Source organism: Haliotis rubra, unplaced genomic scaffold (genome assembly GCF_003918875.1).
Source record: "Haliotis rubra isolate DU_JTF1 unplaced genomic scaffold, ASM391887v1 Scf61, whole genome shotgun sequence".
NCBI lineage: Eukaryota > Metazoa > Mollusca > Gastropoda > Lepetellida > Haliotidae > Haliotis > Haliotis rubra.
This window is the reverse complement of record NW_025767313.1, coordinates 847,728-871,547: the sequence shown is the minus strand read 5'-3', so window position 1 is coordinate 871,547 and position 23,820 is coordinate 847,728. Positions and strand designations below refer to the sequence as shown.

The 23,820-nt window shown below is 41.0% G+C and overlaps 1 protein-coding gene across 4 annotated transcripts in view; it reads left to right on the top strand.

Annotated features, from left to right (window-relative positions):
• LOC124255826 overlaps positions 1–23,820 on the top strand; it is a 71,508-nt gene that overhangs the window by 17,590 nt on the left and 30,098 nt on the right. For all 4 annotated transcript variants that reach the window (XM_046689767.1, XM_046689764.1, XM_046689766.1 and 1 more), the window contains exons 3-10: positions 1,250–1,363; positions 5,395–5,451; positions 8,250–8,483; positions 12,001–12,044; positions 12,457–12,600; positions 13,236–13,305; positions 14,970–15,111; positions 16,396–16,440. In XM_046689767.1, the coding sequence (XP_046545723.1) occupies positions 1,250–1,363; positions 5,395–5,451; positions 8,250–8,483; positions 12,001–12,044; positions 12,457–12,600; positions 13,236–13,305; positions 14,970–15,111; positions 16,396–16,440 (850 nt within the window). The remainder of the gene's footprint in view (positions 1–1,249; positions 1,364–5,394; positions 5,452–8,249; positions 8,484–12,000; positions 12,045–12,456; positions 12,601–13,235; positions 13,306–14,969; positions 15,112–16,395; positions 16,441–23,820) is intronic.

The window sequence follows — 23,820 nt, the reverse complement described above, 5'->3', positions numbered from 1 at the left end:
CCTTGCGTTGACTGTACGGCGGTTATTGCCATACCATTTGTATCCATCGACGTTAATACAGTCACGGCTTTTCAAAACTGTCTCGCACAACTCAAAAATATCGCAGTCCAAATCGGTTAAAACAGACTCCCTGAAAAGACTATTGTTAGATACATGTACATGTTTAGACCATCCACAGGAGTTCCATAACCAAGCCTCACACTATCCTATTCTTTATCTGTGACCAGTCAGTTGCCATAAAAACGCAACTTTTTGCCTTGTCCACATTCATTTATCACAGTTCTCAAGTTTGACCGCGAGACATGGCTGCGTCAATGTAAACTTTACCATAGTCTTTACTGTTTTCTGTTCAGCTTTTTCTTGTGTTGCAATAACAGTTTTTGCTGATCACGTGATTCTAGCCTGACAACCACAACACCCGGTTTACCGGCGCCTCCGCTTCTTGCGTTCTGCACACGTTGCACGGACTGATTCCAGTTCATCGCGTATGAGTTTTTTTACCAACTGACAGATGACACCCGAAGTGTTGGATTCGTTCTTGTCCGCCGCTAAATTTCGTATTACAACAGAGCATTCGTGAATCACTGCCGGATTTGATCGTTTAACCACCTTAGAAAGCTTAGATTCCAACGAATTAATTTTGGCGTCGACACTGTCTTTATTTGCTTTAATTTCAGTTTGTGCAGCAATTTGGTCACTTTCAATATGCCTGATTTTATCCACTAGGATTGGGATTTGTGCGTCAAAGTCGCGTTTAAGAGCCTCGGTTTCTTTCTTGGGTGCTGCGGCGAGTTTACGGGCCGCCCTATCTTCATTCTCTCATAACTGTTTCGTGAACTGTATTCTCATATGTTCAATGGCGGCTAGAATGTCAGCGTTACTTGTCCCGTAAATCTTCGTCAGGAATTCTAGGCTCACAATTAACTTCAATATATTCGGTCACATCTGGCTGTGTCATGACTGCTTCGACGAAATTACCAGCCTCGTTGTATTGAGCCACCGTTGAAAATTTTCAGACAGCAATTAAAGTCATATGAGTCCAACTCGCGGCACAAGATTTGCAAACTTGTGTAGATATTTCAATAAATGTTCGTTCAGTTCAATATTAATACCTTTTGTGATGGATGGCTTCAATTTTTCTTGATTTGTGTTTGATTTTGGAACAACTTTTCGTCTTCGTCGAGAGCGGTTTTCGAGACACGTCTTCACGATATGGCTATAGATGATCTGGGCTGTTCCTTTGTTGCAGCATATTGGCGTGCTTCAGCTTGGCTCCGATACCAAGTACAGGACGGGGGAGAGTGATGAGAAGAAGGGTTATAGATTCGACCTGTACACCACCAAACGACTCAACAAGTTTAGGGTAAGTACCATGTTGAATGCCTGGGAAGAATTCACTGCCTGGAGCTAACTATCGGAAATATCGTGTCTACTGTTTCTAATCAATACTCCCCTCGTAGGAGCACGGGGCGAGAATACGTCCAGCACTATATTAAACAGCGTTTCCCTCATATCACGGCTGCTACTGATTTGATTATAATTATGAAAACTCCAAACTAACACAAGTATTAACTACAAAGGGCCCCTGCTTCCCTGGACAGGAATCCATATTTGTAACAGGGATGTTCGTAATAAAAAATAATTTAAAAAAATATTTGGATGAATGAGTGAGAACGGTATTAAGATGCTCTTAGTGCATTGTTTTCGACACATGACGGCTAGGACGCGCGTTAGGGACGCCATGCGTATCGGATAACAATATCTAACACCCCTAAATGGGATGACCGCTAACAAAAACATGTTAATGTTTAGCTAGTTTGTAATGATACGTATGATAATAACGTTCATTTAAGAAATTATTGCAAGTGTACTTGGTGGACAGTGTCTCCCAAACACACCCTATGGAGCATGCCAAGAAGCAACCCACGAATTTTCAAAAGTGCGGTTTGTGCATATAACCTGCATATAACCTGCAGTTTTCTGCCACAATGGTACAAGAAAGATTATCAGATGGCCAGAGACGGCAAGTTATAAGCATGCATATCTCCGGACTGTCCTTCAAAGCATATGGTCGGGAACTGAATGTCCACTACACAGTTGTCAGTCGTTTGGTCAGAAAATACAGGGAAACCAATGAGATGAAGGATCGCCCACGTTCTTGACGGCCCAGGGTGACGTCAGATCGTGAAGACAATGCACTAGTGAGGCTCACAAGAAGACGGAAACCACTTGCCACAAACACTGTTATGAAAAGCCACTGGTTACCATTTCCTTAATCGCCTAAGGAGAGCCGGGCACAACTCTAGAAGGGTCATTAAACGTCCTCTACCGAGCGATCATTACAAACAAAGACTTTTGGCTTAGTGCTTAGCACGGCAACGGTGGAATCTGAGGACTTAGCGAAGAATACATTGGTCTGATGAAAGCCCATTACTTCTTCATGAAACTGACGGACGCTTTAGAGTTTTAAGGCAGCGAAAGACAGCATCTGCAGCAAAAGACATTCAACCAACTGTTGCCTTTGGTGGAGGTTCCACCTTGGTGTGGGGATGTATTATGACTGTAAACATGACGGTATATCCAGGCATTACTGATCCAGTTGTTGTACACTGTGTTGATAATCATCCTCTTGCTACCATGCCTGTATATATGGATGGCAACCCCAGGCCACACCGTCCTCGTGCAGTGACAGCTTTTTCAGAATATTACAGTGAATTACCTCCCGTGGTCCGTCATAAGTCCAGACCTGAACTCCATGGAGCACATTTGAGACTTTATCGGCTGGCGGATACACGCAGCGGTTCAAAATCAGCATGAGCTGGAAGCAGCTTTGCACCAAGAATCACAAAATGTCCACTGCAACTGATACGACGATTGACGGGGGGATATATATGTGCGCCGTAGTGTACCGGCAGTTATCCCAGCACGTAGATGGTACCGTAGATATTGATTTACGTTCTACGTTACAAATAAACGTTTCGTCTCATGACATACATGCCATGTTGCCCGATCCTCTCTCGCTCCTCACGGGTATCATATTGATCCAAATTGCCAATAAGAATGATTTCATATATGTTGTGATGTCAACCCATACATTTACACTTCCACCAAAAAAGTGACGACTTTGAGTAAATATAGAAGTCATTGTAAAAGAATAACCAGTATTAACTATCCCCAGGAACATATTCCGACGGTATATATGGAAGTAAGAAATGTTCAAGTTATGGCTGACTGAAAATAGTCGAGTCTGTACCAGGCAAACCCTGGGTGAGCATCAACCCTCCCAATCCGGGCCAGATGACATGCAATCAGTCCCCAGCATCAGGCCATCTAGTCTTCCTGTATCTCCAAAGCAACATTTCTTATCGTAGGACGGGCCGTATCGTTTGTGTTATAAACATGTATTGTTCTATAAAATTCTGACAGTTCGTCGTTGGACGACCGAAAATATAATATGGTATTGATTCCTAAAAACGAATGGCTTCCTCGGGATGACAACACAGGCCTGGAAGGGGATCTGTTTCAGAGTACCCCCAGGTTACCACCTATATAGCTGCAAAGATAAGCTTCAGCAATCGCAAGCGCCTTACACATGGCACACGAACGAGGAAGTGGAGACTCTTTCAACTATTGGCTGAGCCATGGTCCAGGAAGTAGCGGGCCAACCTTCTTGTATATATTACTTACCTCGGTTCATCAAGGAAGTTGGGATGGATGAGGTCGCGTAACCCAAGTACCCGTTTAATTTTATTCTGTACACAAAGTGTGTTAGTGCCTTCCTTGGGAATTACAAAACAAGATTTAGCTGTCTTGTAGCCTGTCACAATAATAACAGTGACATTGTCATAGTGTCTTCTGTGCTCATTCAGACCATACCTGAGAGACTGGAGAGTATGCATGTACCTTACAAATACCATTGTTACAGTACAACCAGAAATTATTGAGAATTTAAAGATTGTAATTTTTTATTTAAAATTCACTCATTACTCACGTATTAAATGTGAATATAGCAGAACATAACTCCAGATTCAAAGACAGGTGAACAGTTAGTATTTTGTCAAGTCACCATGGGCAGCAATGCAGGCTTCAATGCGGCGGGGCATACTACTGATCAAAGAAGTTAGAAAGTCATGGTCCATGCTGTCCCAATATCGGACCGCATCTTACTTCATTTCAGCAATATTTGTCAGATTTTTCTTATTGACACTTTCCTTCTTAAGTCCCCAACCTTTTTATATTGGATTTAGGTCAGGGCTATAGCTTGGTCAATCTAATAATGTCATATTTTGGGACCGAAACCAGGCCTGTGAATGCTTTGAACGATGTTTTGGGTCGTTGTCCTGCTGGAAAATCCAAAACTTTCCATAGAACACGTGAGCAGATGGAAGTAAATGGCCCTTGAGAATATCTGTGTACCGCTCACTGTTCATATTCCCTTCACACATACAGAGGGGGGTTGCCCCACACGTTAAATTTCGGACTGTACATTGGGCGCTGATACAAAGGTTTTCAGTTTGTTTGGTCCTGAATTTCAGTGTATTAGGAAGCAGCCACAAAGAACTTTCATCAGAGAAAATCACATTGTCCCAGTTAAAATTTCTATGCTGTAAGCACCAGTTCAACCTTTGCTCCTTTTGTTCAGGTTTCATGATCGGTGATGGAATTCATCGATTTTTCTGCCAACCCATTGCATGAAGCTCAGTTCTAATTGTCACCTTACAGACAGCCACAGTTCCTCTATCAATCATATCCAGCCTTAAGTTTTCTAAACTCCTTCGTTTGGTTTTTAGAAACAAGAATACCAAGCCGCCTCCTGTCACCGACAGTCAATTTTCTGGGCCTACCTGCGCCTCCCTGGTGCTCAATGCCATATCCATTTGCAATATTTTATAAAACACGATAAACAGTGGACAAAGGGATGCCTGTTCTACTTGAAATCACTTTAGCTGATCTGATGTCCTTGTTATAATACTCTAAAATCAACTTCCTCTTCTCTAAATCATCCATACGGAGGATCACTGAAAATGTCGTCTGCTAGCAAGTAAACAAAGGGGGGTAACTCTTCACAAACTAATGAAAAGGATTAACGGAGTTGTCTCTTTTGAATGAAACCAAGCACTTGATAGCTGGTCAAGGTTGTTTATACTAGAAATCCAATTGAACATATTCCTAAAATTCTCAATAATTTCTGGTCATACTATATAAAGGTCACAATGCTGTAAAGAATTAGCTGTTGATATAACAAAATATATGTACATTATTTCTATTTCTAATCCTCGATCCCACCTCTGGTAGTTTCAAGGGGAGATCTGTAAAACAAGTAATTACATCGGTATGACCTGGTCTTATAAACCTTAGTTTTTTATTATTAAAATACATTTACCATCCTTTCAGACAACCAAGTTTAGCGAACGAGAGCTATGGAAGGCATTCATTATTGGACTGGCGCAGGTAAGAAACTGATTTAGTTTAACAACACAATACACAACATGGTAAGGATGTAAGTGAGATGTGGTGTACTGACAGAGTCTGAGTGAGCATGGTTTTATGCACTCTTCCAGCAATAACACGGCACAGATGCACATATGAAGAATCCAACCCAGATCTTCGGCTGGACGAGCTAATGTGTAACGGCATGTCACCATCAACAGACTTGAGGACATGTTGAGGACAACAATTTGAATAATTATTGAACAACTGTGACGTGAATTAGGAGGGCAAATCTATTAAGAAAATATAATAAAAGAAAAAGCTATTATATGAAAACTTGCAAGCAAGCAACCCCCCGAATGTGAACAGGAAAAGGTGAATATCAATATCCAGAAAGCTATCAAGTGCAGAAACTATCAAACAGTTTAGTTTTTACACAAGAAACTTCATGACATCCTCTTCCGTGTCTGGTTCAATATATTCAGGAAAATGTTTTAGAAACGACTTAAGTGTGAGTGAGTGTGTGAGTAAGGTTTACGTCGCTTTTAGCAATATTCCAGCAACATCACAGCGGGGGACACCAGAAATTGGCTTCACACATTGTTCCGAGTGGAATCGAACCCGGGTCTTTAGCGTGATGAGCGGACGGATTAACCATTACATTACCCAACCGCCCCTTTAAGTTGAGTAATTACAACAACAATAATAATGATAATGAAGTTTCAATTATGTAATGAATTCACTGAGACTATTCAACACCTTGTCAGTGGATGTCCTTCCTTGGCACAAACAACATATCTTAACCGACCTGATGGCATGGCTCGTTGTTTCTAGTAGCGTTTTCGACCCTGAAAATGACAAATTAAATACTTTGGAATATACTCATATACAGCAAAGAAATCCCTGCCAACAAAAATAGACAATGAATGTCTTTATGTTCTTGAATTTATACTGTCCATTTTGACAACAATGTGATTCAGAAAAAGCATGATAAATATGCAGACGTTGCCTTTGAATCCCGGCTCCATCCCAAGTACACTGTTCGCCATGTTCCCAGTGCCCTTGGTTTTTGCACCTCTCTCTCTTGGCGCAGATCAGGCGTGTACTCTTGATTTCAATCGGGGGTACAGTCCTTCTGATACTCTAGGTAATGCAGAAGGCTGTGGTTTGGGCAAGTCTCTATATTCTCCAGAAAGTTCTGTGTGGGTTCGACCTGACAGCGCTTCCTGGTAGTGTGCAGGCGGCACGGGTACCTGAGCTGATGATGTTTGGTTTGTTGTTTAACGCCGCACTCAGCAATATTCCAGCTATATGACGACGGTCTGTAAATAATAGAGTCTGGACCAGACAATCCAGTGATAAACATCATGAGGATCGTTCTAAGCAGTTGGGATACGATAACATGTGTAAACCAAGTCAACAAGTCTGACCACTCGATCCCGATCTTCACGGGTTGAGCTGTTGATGAGCCTAATCACCATGGCTGTGCCAGGACCGTCCAACCTCTCTCTGCTGCATTATATTTTCATCTGTAAAACATAAGATAATCGTAATAATTGGTGAACACAGAAAGTATATTCCATAAAAAAGTGACCGATCTAACAAATTTCACCAGGAGGAATGGCATGATGCAACTTCAAAATGTTCACAAATTAGTGATGTAACTGCTGTGTGTAAGGTTTTAGATTGTTTAAAGACTTCACGTTTGACATGCCTTACCCCCATCTGAGTAAAGACAGTACACAAAAGGAACGCCCCAGCGATTTACAATGGATCCATCAACGTCAGTTGGGGAAAGATTCCCGTCTACACAGATGCTTGCACTTTGGGATTCAGTCTTTCAGAACGTATGAACGTAAGGCACTGTGGTGAACGCAAGTGATCTAGAAGAGATATATATTTTTTCAATAGAATGTAGTCACGGGAAACAAATCCAAAGCTCGCATTGGACTTTAATGGTTGATACAATCATAATAGGTGTGAAACTTTTGGGAAACGATAATTACTGTCACACGTTGTGAAGTGGCAACGTTTGGTAGTAGCACATGGGAGACGGACAGAGGCCCATTTGGTGACCAGTGTGGTCATCAGTATACCCAACTTGGCCACAAGAACGTCATGACGACCAACGCACTCGCTGAAGGTATTGATGGTCTTTCAACATTAGTAAAATTACCTGCTGTGACCAAACACAATGTTTCAACCGTTGTGTAGTGGTTAGAGCGTCCGCGGAAGGTCGCGGGTTCGATCCCCGAGCGCGTCATACCAAAAGACGTTAAAATATGGTACTTGTTGGTCCCTGCCTGGCGCTCGGCATTAATGGATACAACAAGGACTGGTCGGCTCGGAGTCAGTATAATGTGTCTGAGTGGGGTATTTATGCTTCACTGCGGCATGGTATCTCAGTGGGCTAGCACTATAAAACCAGCTTCAGTCTAGCCTAGTACAAGCAGTCGCACATACACACGCATGCACGTTGTCATATGAGCAAAATATTCTCAAGTACGACGTTTCACCTCACCTCATATGTTCATCTGGCTCAATAACAACTTTACTCGTAGCTGAAACCTTTGGTTTTGATTTGCTAAACTCACTCACTCACTTCGGTTTGGGCTACACGGGGGTTCCTGTTTCAGTGCGACCTGTGGTGTAGTAGCCGTACGAAACTATATTGCCCTTTCGAACCTTATCATATACAGCAGCAGCAGCATGTCAATCCCACAATGTGAACTGTCATCCTGATAGACACAGACCAAATAACCCGATGGTAGTTAGGCACTGTTCAGATCTATTAAATATCTATTTTTCCTTCTTTGAAGGGCGATGTTTCTGATGGTCTTGACCTTCTGCCGGGTCAGATCCACAAGATCCGGGACGACATACAACGTGTAAGGGGCAAGTCCCAGAACCCACCACTTCCCATCTCCTCTTCTCGGATGCCCCCCGACAGCAGCAGTGTGGGTACAGGCTTCTCCTCCCCAGACAACAGCATCACCTCTATCTTCCCCGACAACCAATCACACTTGTCTCTGGACAATGGCGGACCAATGATAGTGAGTGAGGATGTAATAACAAAGATGCTTGTTACAAAGTCACTTCCTTGTTGAAATTGCAGGGTGGCTATGCGTGTGTGAACCATTGTTTGCGCGGGTAATTGATATATTTAAAACGGTTATGTTTTGTCACTGAATCGGCAGCAGTTATGCATCGTGAAACACAAAACATTTACATATGTACACAGCCAAGTATGTAGTACTCATTGTTGAGACGTTCTTGCAGGTTCAGGTTTAGTTACTTAACCTGCTTACATGTTCAACCTCTTTCACGTCTAAACAGACCTTAGCACAAACGCAGTATGGATGGAAAACAGGTAAGATCTTTACCTTGTGAGACTGACGGTGGGAGTGGGGTAACCCCAGCAGAAAATAACATAGGAACTTGGCAGTGGTGCTACCCAAGTGAAAGTGGTTGAATGAAACATGAGTGTTGAAGTTCAGAGCGCGTTGGAACTAGGCAACGAGGAATGGGACGGGTAGTATACTGGGTCGAGCGGTTAAAGTCAGTTGAAGGGTAAGGTGGAAGGTAAAGTCCTAGAAGTTGAAAGTAGCTTAAATAGGTAAAAATGAATGGAATGTGGAGTACGATGGGACTAAGGGGAGTATAAAATGTGAAAGGGGTGTGATTGTGGATAGAGGTGGGAGGGGCAAAGTTGGGTGAGATTGTGGATAGAGGTGGGAGGGGCAAAGTGGGATGAGATTGTGCATAGAGGGGGGCAAAGTGGGGTGAGATTGTGCATAGAGGTGGGAGGGGCAAAGTGGGATGAGATTGTGGATAGAGGGGGCAAAGTGGGGTGAGATTGTGGATAGAGGGGAGGGGCAAAGTGGGGTGAGATTGTGGGTAGAGGGGAGGGGCAAAGTGGGATGAGATTGTGGATAGAGGGGGCAAAGTGGGGTGAGATTGTGGATAGGGGGGAGGGGCAAAGTTGGGTGAGATTGTGGATAGAGGTGGGAGGGACAAAGTGGGATGAGATTGTGGATAGAGGGGGCAAAGTGGGGTGAGATTGTGGATAGAGGGGAGGGGGCAAAGTTGGGTGAGATTGTGGATAGAGGTGGGAGGGGCAAAGTGGGATGAGATTGTGGATAGAGGGGGGCAAAGTGGGGTGAGATTGTGGATAGAGGGGGAGGGGCAAAGTTGGGTGCGATGGGGGATAGAAGTGGGAGGGGTAAGGTAAGATTGGGGATGGGCTAGATAGGGTTGGGCAGTTTAATAACCACACACACGTGACCACTCAAATCATGAACATAGAAACTCTCACAACAATTCAATTATGTTGCCATGCGTTCTATCAATAACTCACCAACATGGGAAGAAGCTATCTGTTCAGAGTCTAGATAAGGAGACTCATATCTATAACATTTTTCAGAAAGGAATGAAGTTAACATAACAGGTGTAGGACAGTACTGCTGTGTGCGGTGATGCAACTTTGTTGCTGGTAGCTGGTGCCCGTTGCTGGGTCGCTTGAGTGAGTCACGTCAAGACTATTACATGGAACAGACAGGCCTGTTTCAAATCAAACAATGGATCGGGACCTCACAAACAAATCCCGACAGTAAGAACCTGTTATAGGCTGGATTGTATATCTTGTGTAATATCTGCGGACAAAAACTCCATGATGGTTGCATGCCTTACATTGTAAAGCACAGATCAACCTGTTGTTGTCAGTTTCAATCCAACAACTAGATAACTGCATATTCGGGAATTTGAGAAGTACTTCCCAAAACAGCAGATCAGCAGCCAGCAACCATTAGTATAAGTATAATCAGTAATAAAAGCCATACGGGTAGGTGTATTGACTGGAATATCCTGATGGTCTAGACTGCTTTGTGAAGAGGCCTATAGTCCACATAACATCAGTTTATGAGCAGCAGGCTAATTAAGGCAGATCCAGTACGTACATTGTTGTTTGATTCTATGATACGTTGTTCAGTGGTTGAGGTCATTTCAGCATATAGAATGTCATATGGTTTTCAAAATCAAGCTTATCAATGGTTAAGATCATTTCAGTGTGTAGATTAGTATGTTTTGTGAAAGAAGATCGGGTTACATAAGCTGTTCCACGGGTGGCCAGGGCAGTGAAATAGCCCAGTGAATGAAGTGTCTGTTTGTCACACCATTCACCTGGTTCACTTCCACATATGGGCGCAATGCGTGAAACCCATATCTGGTGTTCTTGAAAGGCATTTACAAATTGGTAACATACGTTACAGGAAAGTGCAAGGTAACATACGTTACAGGAAAGTGCAAGGCCCACAACATGACGTCTAGAATATGTTGGCATCTAACATTTATCATAACGGTTCAAGAATAATTAACTCATAACCTAGTGATGTAAAATCTACCCTAAGCACACTTTCCCCTGCATATTTCCTGTTTGTGTGTTTAAGTATAGCAAAACATTGTGAAGTTGATCATTAAAATGATGAAAATGTGCTCTGCATACATTTTCTGTTTACCAAATCGACTATAATTCTTGAAAACAAACAGTGAATAAATTCATGGGTCCATCGTTATCTCTGTGTTTTTAAGTAATGTTTCAGTGTTCTTTTGAAATATGAAAAATATAACATACGTTACAACATCATACCCTTATAATTATAGCTACCACTATGACATGAAAAGAATGATCTTTGTAAGATGTTGTCCAGTTTTCACCATGCTAAATGAGTTTACTATTATGGTATCGCAAGTCCTTTCTCTTTACCGAGTTGAGTTCAACAAGAAATGGTTTCAGTGTAATCCACGAAAATATCGTTTATTTAGATTTCTTAAGATGAAGGCCTTTTTGTATGCAGTTAGTAACAATGTTTAAGATAACACACTAACCAACTTATATCGTTTACTAACTTTACTGGGGCGGTGGGGTAGCCTAGTGGTTAAAGCGTTGGCTCGTCACGCCGAAGACCCGGGTTCGATTCCCCACATGGGCACAATGTGTTAAGCCCATTTCTGGTGTCCCCCGCCGTGATATTGCTGGAATATTGCTAAAAGCGGCGTAAAACTAAACTCAGTCAGTCAGTCAGTACTAACTTTACTGAAGATACCTGCACGTAACATACCGTATTTTCTATTTTCAAGTTGATATCAAAATAGATAGTTACATTGAAACCTCTAGAACATGCAAACAACGTATGTTACAAGACCTTAAAATCAGATCATACTAAGTTGAATAATTGTCCCTTTAATTTTTAAGTTATAAAAACCATGTTACAATTTTTAGAAGTTGTTTTTTGCATGGTGTACATGTAGCTTTCAGGGAACGAGTATTTTAACATGTCTGTGAAATTTATTTTTTTTCCTCCTTACTGAAATATCAATGTACTGTTTTATTGAGTTATACCGTAAAGAAACCTTAAAGTGTTAAAAACCTATAGCCATCTAGTTGACCCATATAGTGTGTATGTATGGAATGTGTCACATATGATTTAACAATTATTGATAATTTATAAGAAGAAAGTTGATGTCTATTTGACAATGAGGTAGTTGTGACTAAAGTAATTCCTGATATTTCAGAGACACAGATTTTGGAGGGACCCAGACAACAGCGAAATACCCACGTGAGTTGAATACATGTATACACCTACTTGACACATAAACTTTTCAAAGAACTAGAACAAACATAACCCACATTGATGAGTTTAAACATTGATGAGTTTAAACAGGACACAGATGACTTTCATTTCATTTAGATTGTAAAGATTGTTAAATAGACCTAACACTTATTTATGTGTTTTTCCTCAGGAAATACCTTTTAATTTACAGGAAGATGTTGAATAATTTTGTAAAAGTAAGTTTTGATGTTTAGTATTTGCGCTGAAAGCAAAACTTTATGTTTTCATGCAATCGTGCAGGGTAAATGAAATTAGTTGGCTCATATGTTTTTGTGAATATATCGTTTTATATACTTCAATTTTATTTCATTTTATGGTTGGCATTATATTAATCTTGCTACTATTTTAATTTTTGAAGATGGTTCTTTTCTGGCATCACACGAGATATTGCAGAGAAAGTTCTAAACAGTGGCGGCAACTATGGCAACACACTGATGAGAGAGAGCGTCACATTCCGGGACACTGGGAGTTACGTCATCACGAAGAAGATGGAACATGCTAGGTACGTGTGTGACTCTAGGAAAGATGATGATGTAGATGTCATGCTGCTCTAAGGAATAATAACATGTCAAGGCATGTCAAAATGAGATCAGGCACACGGATGGCAGGAATGTTTAAATGAATATTAAGTAGTCATTTCTTTTGTTCATCTCGCCTTCAAAATGACCTTCGTTTGGCGTGCCCTGATAAAAAGACGGACAGGGGATTAAGGTATAAGAATATACTCCGAAACATGTAGCTCATATTACAGAACTTGACATCCATAAGTCGACCCACTTCATGTGTGTCACTTCTAAATGCCATCCACAAAGAGTGTGTTGATGTTGATATAAAACCACTCTGACCACATGAAAGGTTTGGATTCCTCACATGGTACAATGTGTGAACACCATGATATTGCAGGAATATTGCTACATGCTGTCTAATACCATGATCACTCTCTCACTCTCAATGTTATGACTTTGTTTTGGCAGTCTATATTATGAACGATGAAAATACATCATGTTTGTCAGAGTTCACGTCATGTATTTCAGAGATTAAATTGTGTTTGTCAAAGTTAACATTATGTTTGTCAGAGATTACATAATAAATATTGAGATTACATAATAAATAATGATATTACATTATGTTTGGCAGACGGAACCCATTTAACCACTTTGAGGTGATCCGCATCGCTGAAGGCTTCAAGATCAATGTGGAAAATGCAGTGCGTAAAATACATTGAACTAATTTGTCAGCCAACCGATGAATATGTCCCCATGACCAGCGTGCTTGTAAGAACTGACTAGACTGACCATTACATTGTGAACAGTGTGTGACCACAGTGCTTGTTGTAAGAACTGACTAGACTGACATTGTGAACAGTGTGTGACCACCGTGCTTGTTGTAAGAACTGACTAGACTGACATTGTGAACAGTGTGTGACCACCGTGCTTGTTGTAAGAACTGACTAGACTGACATTGTGAACAGTGTGTGACCACCGTGCTTGTTGTAAGAACTGACTAGATTGACATTGTGAACAGTGTGTGACCACCGTGCTTGTTGTAAGAACTGACTAGATTGACATTGTGAACAGTGTGTGACCACCGTGCTTGTTGTAAGAACTGACTAGACTGACATTGTGAACAGTGTGTGACCACCAGTGTGTGACCACTTGCTTGTTGTAAGAACTGACTAGATTGACATTGTGAACAGTGTGTGACCACCGTGCTTGTTGTAAGAACTGACTAGATTGACATTGTGAACAGTGTGTGACCACCGTGCTTGTTGTAAGAACTGACTAGACTGACATTGTGAACAGTGTGTGACCACCGTGCTTGTTGTAAGAACTGACTAGATTGACATTGTGAACAGTGTGTGACCACCGTGCTTGTTGTAAGAACTGACTAGACTGACATTGTGAACAGTGTGTGACCACAGTGCTTGTTGTAAGAACAGACTAGACTGACATAGTGAACAGTGTGTGACCACCGTGCTTGTTGTAAGAACTGACTAGACTGACATAGTGAACAGTGTGTGACCACCGTGCTTGTTGTAAGAACTGACTAGACTGACATTGTGAACAGTGTGTGACCACCGTGCTTGTTGTAAGAACTGACTAGACTGACATTGTGAACAGTGTGTGACCACCGTGCTTGTTGTAAGAACTGACTAGACTGACATGCTTGTGAACAGTGAACAGTGTGTGACCACCGTGCTTGTTGTAAGAACTGACTAGACTGACATTGTGAACAGTGTGTGACCACCGTGCTTGTTGTAAGAACTGACTAGACTGACATTGTGAGTGAACAGTGTGTGTAAGACCAGCTGATGGTTTGTGCCATGATTCTTGCTCATGCTTTTAACCACTGGTTAGCCTGGTCAAAAGCCGGTTACATACAGGCAGTTGTGTTATTTCTGTATATAAATAACCACAGCATGAAACCAGTTCAGTAAGTCATGAGCGAAACAAGGAACAGCATTTATGTGCCCTGGCACAATGGCATTCGGTCAGACCATAGACATCAAAATTAGTCACTGTTACCTTATAGAAGTGTAGTGAAGAGGACCTCTTGTCACTTGGGCCTTAATTGGTACTACTCATTCACACAAATGTATCACTTAAACAATGCCCAGCATTTCTGTACAGTCCACACAACTAGTTCTTTCTCTGACACTAATTTAAGGTGTGCTGACAAACATCAAATAAATAACAGCAGGGTGAAAATAATTCACAGTGCATAATGGGCTCACTAAACATATTTGTTTTGTTTAAGTACCTTGTGTTCATAACAAGCAAGTCACAAATGGAACTTGTGGTCAGGGAAACTGGACATACTCAGATCTCATGGTGATGCTTGGAATATACAGCCTGTATGCTGTTATTTCAGCACAAGTCGATCCCGTGCCTGTCGGAGGTGATGGACTACTTTGTAAATATGTCGGGAGCTGCAGTCACTCGACCCCTCATCACTAATGACGTGAAGATTCTGGGACTGGAGGCACCAGATTATCAGACTCGCATTGAAAGCAGTATGTGAAAAACATTGTTGCTCTCTCATACACCGGATCATAATCAATAGAAAATATTCTGGGTCCATACAATACCAGAAGACCATAGTTTTGTTTGGGAAGTAGTCTGTCATACAGACCCTGAAACAAACATGTCCCAAAAAGCCCATGCAAGTTTAGATTATGTGGCAAGTCTAGATTTCCAGCTTCAGGAAATGAAGAAAGTCTCTGGGCTCTCTTTTATTATATTTTATGATTATAATTTAGAAGAAAAACAATCTATAAAACATGTTCATTTCAGATAGTAGATGTAGCCTATTTGGGAAGCTAAGTCACTGTCTCGTCCTAGAAATATTTCAGAAAAATCAGTTGTTAAAATATCTTAATTTTATATAATAACAAGTAGCCCACAGACTCTTCATTTTCATCAGTTACAAACATGATGTAGCCTAGACTTGCCAACTGTTATAGACTTGCATGGACTGCTTGGGTATATGTGGTTCAGGGTCTGTGTGACATACCCAGACATCTCTGTCGCTTTAGTCACCAGAATGTCACATTGACGCTTTAACTATGTATTTCTAAGGAAGAGAGTTAGATGTATTTTGTATGTACCCAGTCCAGTCTCATCAAGGTATCATCCAATATGTATTCTAATTGTAAAGTATAAGTAAATGATGACAACTGATTTTAATTATGACAATGAATATTTGAAATATCTATTAGAAATTTCATTTTCTTTATCAAATATAATTACAAAACTCTTTCTACATTAACAAGAGGCCTCTGTCAGGAGCACGGTCTGCTGATGGATTTCAACAATATCACAAGCATGTCTTTATGAATCACCATCAAATAGGGATTGTGAAAAGGGTATCCTGCCACACTGGTGGCATCCATCATAAATATATACAAAGGATAGTCAGTTGGTTACTTCAAAAAGAAATCAGGGCAATGTATGTACACGTCAAAATAGGGACTTGCTTCAGACATTATTTGATGTGATTAATGTTATCAGTATGTGTCTTGACATGAACTGTAATGGAGAAATTCATCATACCAAACAACTCATTTCTGTTTTGGACAACAGGCAATATGAGTGATCATTAGTTAGAGAACAAAATGGCTTCTCGGATTTCTTTGCCCATGGACAATGAAGTGCTGTACTCTGTGAAATATCTGTACCACAATTGTAGTTATTTATCTGTGGTGTTATTTAATGTTCATGTACAAGTGTTCACACTTCGCTGGAAGGCCATCTAGATGCTGATGTTTCCATCTTACTGTGTGTCTTTTACCCTTCAGAAAGGACAAATCCTGACAGTGGGGAGGAATATCAAGAAGCTGAAGGTAAGGGGAGTCCTACCAAGCCCACCCCCATGCATGGAGAGGCAACAGGTGGAGGGAGGGCTTCAGGGTCATCTTTTCGATTGATCTGTTGTTCAGTTATTTTAACTCTTTTGGGGTAATGCTTGTTGTACACTGGGCCATCAGTGCAAACCTTTTCTGTAATTTGTCCCACATAGGTAGTCTCCCTTGTCCATCTGTAGCTCACCTGGTATTGGTATAAGATATTGTCACTGTATTATCTACAGAGCACTTCTTATCAACACTTCATACTGCATTTAACTGAACACACTGTTTTGATTTAAATATTTCAATAAAGAAAATGTAAAAGAAATGTGGTTCTGAATTGGAAACAATAATAATGGCCTTCATGGCAGAATATAGAGATTGTAATAACTGTGACTGACAATGTTTCTTCTGATTTGTAAGTAATGCTTTAGCATTTCATAAAAGAGTGAAATCATTAATGTAGTTGTTTTAGTAATAGTGGTTATCTGGTTACAATATGCCTGAAATGTTTGTCATTCCTGTTTTTGTTTGAAATTTATATCTCATCCACATTGATATCATCACCATAATTATCATTCTTATGACTTCCCATGACATCGTCTTTGCTTCCATTGCTGTAGTTAGGTACACAATACTGGATGATACTTCGATGTGAATTAAGCATAAAGCTGCAGATAGAGCTTCCAGATATAAAAGATGTGTTGTAACCCGATATTTACAAGGGATAGTGGGAGAATTTGCATCAAAATCAATGAAGAAACCAATGATATATGCTTCGTACTGAAAGTGTTACATGTGTAAAATGTAAGGCTGTGGTCAATCTAGCTTGTGGGAATCACTAAAGGTTTGATGTAATCACAGAAGGATATGGATGTGGGTGTAGGTGTGGGTGAGGTCTGGAATGTGGTGTGAATGTTGTGGTGGTGTAGTGTGGTGATGTGGTGTCAATGTTGTGGTGTATATATGAATGTTGTGTGTTCATGTGAATGTTGTGGTGTGGTGTATATGTGAATGTTGTGGTGGTGTGGATGTGAATGTTTTGGTGTGTGGTGTGGATGTGGTGGTGTGGTGTGGATGTGAATGTTTTGGTGTGTGGTGTGGATGTGAATGTTGTGGTGGTGTGTGGATGTGAATGTTGTGGTGGTGTGATGTGAATGTTGGGGTGGTGTAGATGTGAATGTTGTGGTGTGGTGTGGATGTTGTGGTGGTGTGATGTGAATGTTGTGGTGTGTGGTGTGGATGTGAATGTTTGGTGGTGTTGTGTGGATGTGAATGATGTTGTGGTGGTGTGATGTGAATATTGTGGTGGTGTGGATGTGAATGTTGTGGTGTGGTGTTGATGTGAATGTTGTGGTGGTGTGGATGTGAATGCTGTGGTGATGTAGATGTGAATGTTGTGGTGTTGTGCGGATGTGAATGTTGTGGTGTGGATGTGAATGTTGTGGTGTGGTGTGGATGTGAATGTTGTGGTGATGTGATGTGAATGTTGTGGTGGTGTGGATGTGAATGTTGTGGTGTGATGTGAATGTTGTGGTGGTGTGGATGTGAATGTTGTGGTGGTGTGGTGTGAATGTTGTGTTGTGACTTGTGTGGTGTGATGTGAATGTTGTGGTGGTGTGGTGTGAATGTTGTGGATGGTATGGATGTTGTGGTGGGTGTGGGCTGGATGTTGTGGTGGGTGTGGATGTTGTGGTGGGTGTGGTGTGGATGTTGTGGTGGGTGTGGATGTGGATGTTTGTGGTGTGGAGTGTGGATGTTGTGGCTGGATGTTGTGTGGATGTTGTGGTGGGTGTGGGGCTGGATGTTGTGGTGGGGTGTGGTGTGGATGTTGTGGTGGGTGTAGGCTGGATGTTGTGGTGGGTGTGGTGTGGATGTTGTGGTGGGTGTGGTTTTGTGGTTGGTGTGGACTGGATTTTGTGGTAGGTGTGGTGTGGATGTGGATGTTATGGTGGGTGGGTGCTGGATGTTGTGGTGGGTGTGGTGTGGATGTTGTGGTGGGTGTGGACTGGATTTTGTGGTAGGTGTGGTGTGGATGTGAATGTTGTGGTGGTGTGGATATTGTGGTGGGTGTGGTGTGGATGTGAACGTTGTGGTGGTCTGGGTGTTGTGGTGGGTGCGGGCTGGATGTTGTGATGGGTGTGGTGTGGATGTTGTGGTGGCAGTGGTGTAGATGTTGTGGTTGGTGTGGTGTGGCTGTTGTGGTGGGTGTGGTGTGAATGTTGTGTTGTGACTTGTGTGGTGTGATGTGAATGTTGTGGTGGTGTGGTGTGAATGTTGTGGATGGTATGGATATTTGTGGTAGGTGTGGAGCTGGATGTTATGTAGTAGAGTGTGGATATGTTGTGGTAGGTGTGGAGCTGGATATTGTGGTGGGTGTGGAGCTGGATGTTGTGGTGAGTGTGGATATTTGTGACTGGAGTGTGGATGTTGTGGTGGAGTGTAAATGGCTGGATATTTGTAGTAGGTGTAAGTGTGGATATTGTGGTAGGTGTGGAGTGTTGTAGTGGAGTGTAATGGTATGGATATTGTGGTAATGTAGAGCTGGATATTTGTGGTAGTATAGAGCTGGATATTTAGTAGTAGGTATGGAGCTGGATATTTGTGTGTGAGTATGGCTGGATGTTGTAGTGGAATGTAGTGTGTATGGATGTTGTATGGTAGGTGTAGAGCTGGATATTTGTATGGTAGGTGTGGTGTGGATATTTATGGTGGGTGTAGACTGGATTTTGTGGTAGAGTGTGAGTGTGGATGTATGAATATTTGTAGTAGGTGTGAATATTATTGTAGGAATGGTGTGGATATGAAACGTTGTGGTGGTCTAGGTGTTATGGTGGAGTGCTTGAGCTGGATATTTATGATAGGTGTAGTATGGATATTGTAGTAGCAGTAGTGTAAAATGTTGTGGTTAGTGTAGTGTATGGCTGTTGTAGTAGGTATGTGTAGTATGAATATTGTGTTGTGACTTGTGTGGTGTTGATGTGAATATTTGTGAGGTGTGTAATTGTGAATATTTATGGATAGTATAAGATATTGTATGTGGAGTGTGGAAGCTGGATATTTGTGGTAGAGTATGGATATTGTAGTGGTAGGTGTAATTGTGGATATTTGTGGTAGTAGGTGTGGGCTGGATATTTATGAGTGTAAGTAATGGATATTTGTGGTGGTAGGTATGGATATTTGTATGGTAGGTGTGGAAGCTGGATATTGTGGTAGGTGTGGTGTGGATATGGTGTAGTAGAGTGTGGATATTTATGGTAAATGTGTGGTGTGGATATTGTAGTAGGTGTAGAGCTGGATATTTGTATGGTGGGTGTAGAGCTGGATGTTTGTGGTGGAGTGGGCTGGATGTTGTAGTGGAGTGTGGATATTTGTAGTGGGTGTGAGTATGGATGTTGTGTGGTAGGTGTAGGCTGGATGTTTATGGTAGGTGTGTGTGTATGGATGTTGTGGTGTAGGTGTGGTTTTGTGGTTTGGTATGGACTAGATTTTGTGGTAGGTATAATATGTGGATGTAGATGTTATAGGTGGGTGGGTGCTGGATATTGTGGTAGGTGTAGTGTGGATGTTTGTGGTGGGTGTTGACTGGATTTTTGTGGTAGAGTGTGGTGTTGATATGAATATTGTAGTAAGTATGAATATTGTGGTGGTGTGGTATTGGATGTGAACGTTGTGGTAGTCTAAGGTGTTGTGGTAAGGTGCTTGAGGCTGGATGTTGTGATAGGTGTGGTGTGGATGTTGTGGTAGCAGTGGTGTAGATGTTGTGGTTTGGTGTGGTGTGGCTGTTGTGGTAGGTGTAGGGCTGGGTGTTTGTGAACAGTGTGGTGTGGATATTGTGGTAGGTGTTGTGTGGATATTTTAGTAGAGTGTATGGACTGAATATTATGGTTAGTATGGTGTGGTGTGGATATGAATATTGTAGTAGAAATTAGATGTGAATATTGTGGTGGTGTGGATATTTGTAGTAGAGTATGTAGGCTGGATATTGTATGTAAGCATGGAGCTGGATATTTGTAGGTAGATTTAATTATGGATGTTGCTTGTGGTAAGATATGGTATGGATGTTATAGTGAGTATGGATATTTGTGGTAAGAGTGTGTGGTATACATGTGTATGTTATTGTGGTTGTGTGAATATTGTGGTGGTGTTGTGGGTTGGATATTGTGGTGGGTGTGGTATAGATGGATGTTGTGGCATGGTGTGGATGTTGTGGCGGAGTGTGGTGCTGGATATTTGTGGTGGGTGTAGGCTGGATATTGTAAGTGTAGGTGTGGATATTGTAGTGGAGTGTGGTAGTGGATATTTATGGTGGAGTGTAGGCTGGATATTTGTGGTGGTAGAGTGTAGGCTGGATGTTGTGGTGGAGTGTAGGGGTGTAGGCTGGATATTTGAATGGTGGAGTGTAGGCTGGATGTTTTGGTGGGTATGGGCTGGAATGTTGTGGTGGAGTGGATGTTGTGGTAGGTGTAGTGTGGATGTTGTGGTGGAGTGTAGAGCTGGATGTTGTGGTAGGTGTAATGTAAGGATGTTATTGTGGTGGTTAGGTGTAAGATGTTATGGTGGTGTGGATATTTATGGTAAGTGTAGTGTCCAATGTGAATGTTGTGGTTGGAGTGTGGATGTTTATGTAGGTGGGTGTGGGCTGGATATTTATGGTGGAGTAAAGCTGGATATTTGTGGTAGAATGTGGATGTTGTGGTAGGTGTGGTGTGGATATTGTGGTTAAATATGTAGAGCTGGATATTTATGATGGGTGTAAGAGCTGGATGTTGTGGTAGGTGTAGGCTGGATATTTATGGTGGAGTGGAAATGTGTAGTGAGTAGCTGGGATATTTGTGGTAGGTGTATATGGATGTTTATGGTGGAATGAATAGGCTGGATATTTGTGGTAAGGTGTGAGATATTTGTGGTAGGTGTAGGTGTGGATGTTGTAGTGGAGTGTAGAGCTGGATGTTAGATGTAGGTGGTGTTATGGTTAGTTATTAAAGTGGATTTTGTGATAGTAAATGTTAGTGTATGATATGACTATGTGGATATGTTATGGTAAGGGAAATTACTGGATATTATGAGTAGGTGTAGATATGGATGGTATTAAAGTAGGTGAACTAAGATTTTGTAAGTAGAGTGTGGTGTGAATATGTGAATGTTGTGGTGGTATGGAAAATTATGGTGGATTGTGGTATGGATGTAACATTATGAGTAGTCTAGGTATTGCCATGGTGGAATGCGGAGCTGGATATTCCTTGATAGGTATACCTTGTAAGATATTGTGGTAGCAGTGGGTGTAGATATTTGTAGTAGGTATGGTGTAGCTATTGTGGTTGGTGTGAGCTGGTTGTTGTGAACAGTATGGTATGTAAGATATTTGTGGTAAATAGTTATTGTGGATATTTTGTGAGGTTATGGAACTAAGATATTATGAATTTAGTAGTGTGGATATGAATATTGTAGTAGGGAGCCAGATATTTATATGGAGTGTTAGGCTGGATATTTGTGAGTAGAATATAGGCTGGATATTGTGGATTGATTTAGTGTGAATATTGTGGTAGGTAGTGTAGGTATTAGCTAGATATTGTGATAATAAATGAACAGGTATGGATATTTGTATGGTAAGAGTAGTGTGGCTATTGTAGTGGAATATGGATATTTGTGGTAGGTGTAGATATGAATATTTGTAGTAATTATGGATATTTAGTAGGTATTAGTGCTAGATATTTATGGTATATGAGCATAGAGCTGAATATTGTAGTAGATTTAATTGTAATGAATATTGTGGTAGGTAGTAGTATGCAAGATATTATAGTAGTATGGATATTGTAGTAGAATTATGGTATGTCGATATGAATATTGTGAATTTATATGGATATTTATGGTAGGTATTAATAGGCTGGATATTTATAGTAAGGTGTAAATGTGTGGATATTGTAGCTCGATAATGGATATTTATGGTATGTGTAAGAGCTGGATATTTATGGTAGCTGTGGAACTAAGATACTATGGTAAGAGTGTATGTATGAGATATGAATATTTGTAGTAATTATGGATATTGCCAGTAAATTGTGGCTACAAGATATTTAAATTAGATTTAATTATTGTAGATATTTATGGTAATTGGAATTATGTAGTATGGATATTTATTGAGTTAGATATGTGATATTGTAGGTAAGAATTATGGATATTTGTAGTAGGTTTAATTGTGTATACTAAATATTTGTGGTGAAAATAATGATATATAAGATATTTATTAGGCTGGAATATTGTAGTAAATTATGATATATAGATATTATGGATTTAGAGTAATTATAAGATATTTGTGGTAGAGTGTGGTGTAGATATTTATTGTAAGTAATTGTAGTGTGGATATACTTGTGGAATTGTAAGAGCTGGATATTTATGGATTTAGTATGAAAAGCTGGATATTTATGGTTAGTAATTAGTATGGATGTTTTATATTGTAGTTTAGAAGCTAACTGGATATTTTAAGGTGTGGTATCCCGATATTTGTGGTGGTATGGATGTAAATACTTGTAGTTCGTATAGTATACAGATGTTGTATTATGGAATAGATATTGGTAGGCGTGTGGTATGGATATGAATATTGTGGTGTGTAATACGTTATGTATGTGGTGAATAGTATGAATATTGTGATAATTGTGAAGTATGGAATATTTGTTAGGTGTAGATGTGAAATATTTATGGTAGTAGTGTAGATGTAAATTTTATGTGATAGGTGTGGATAATGTTGTGGGTGGAATTACTGGATGTTTAATGGTTGGTGTGGTATGGATGTTGTGGTGGGTGTGGACTGGATTTTATGGTTGGAGTGTGGTTGTGGATGTGAATATTGTAGTAAATTGTGGATATTGTGGTGGGTGTGGTGTGGATATGAAACGTTGTGGTGGTGTAGGTGTTGTGGTGGGTGTTGTAGCTGGATGTTGTGATGGGTGTGGTGTGGATGTTGTGGTGGGTGTGGATGTGAACGTTGTGGTGGTGTGTGTGTGTTGTGGTGGGTGTTGGCTGGATAGTATTTGTGATAAATTGTGGTGTGGATATTGTAAATGGTGTGGTGTGGCTATGTTGTGAGGTGGAGTGTGGGCTGGATGTTGTGATGGATGTGGTGTGGATGGTGTGGTTGGTGTTGTGTTGATGTTTTGGTGGGTGTGGACTGCATATTGTGGTGGGTGTGGTGTGGATGTGAATGTTGTGGTAGTGTGGATGTTGTAGTGGGTGTGGAGCTGGCTGGATGTTTGTAGTGGGCATGGGCTGGATGTTGTGGTGGATTTGGTGTGAATATTGTTGTAGGTGGGTGTGGTGGAATGTGGTGTGGATGTGGATGTTGTGAGTGTGGTGGATGTGGATGTTGTGGTGGGTGTGGAT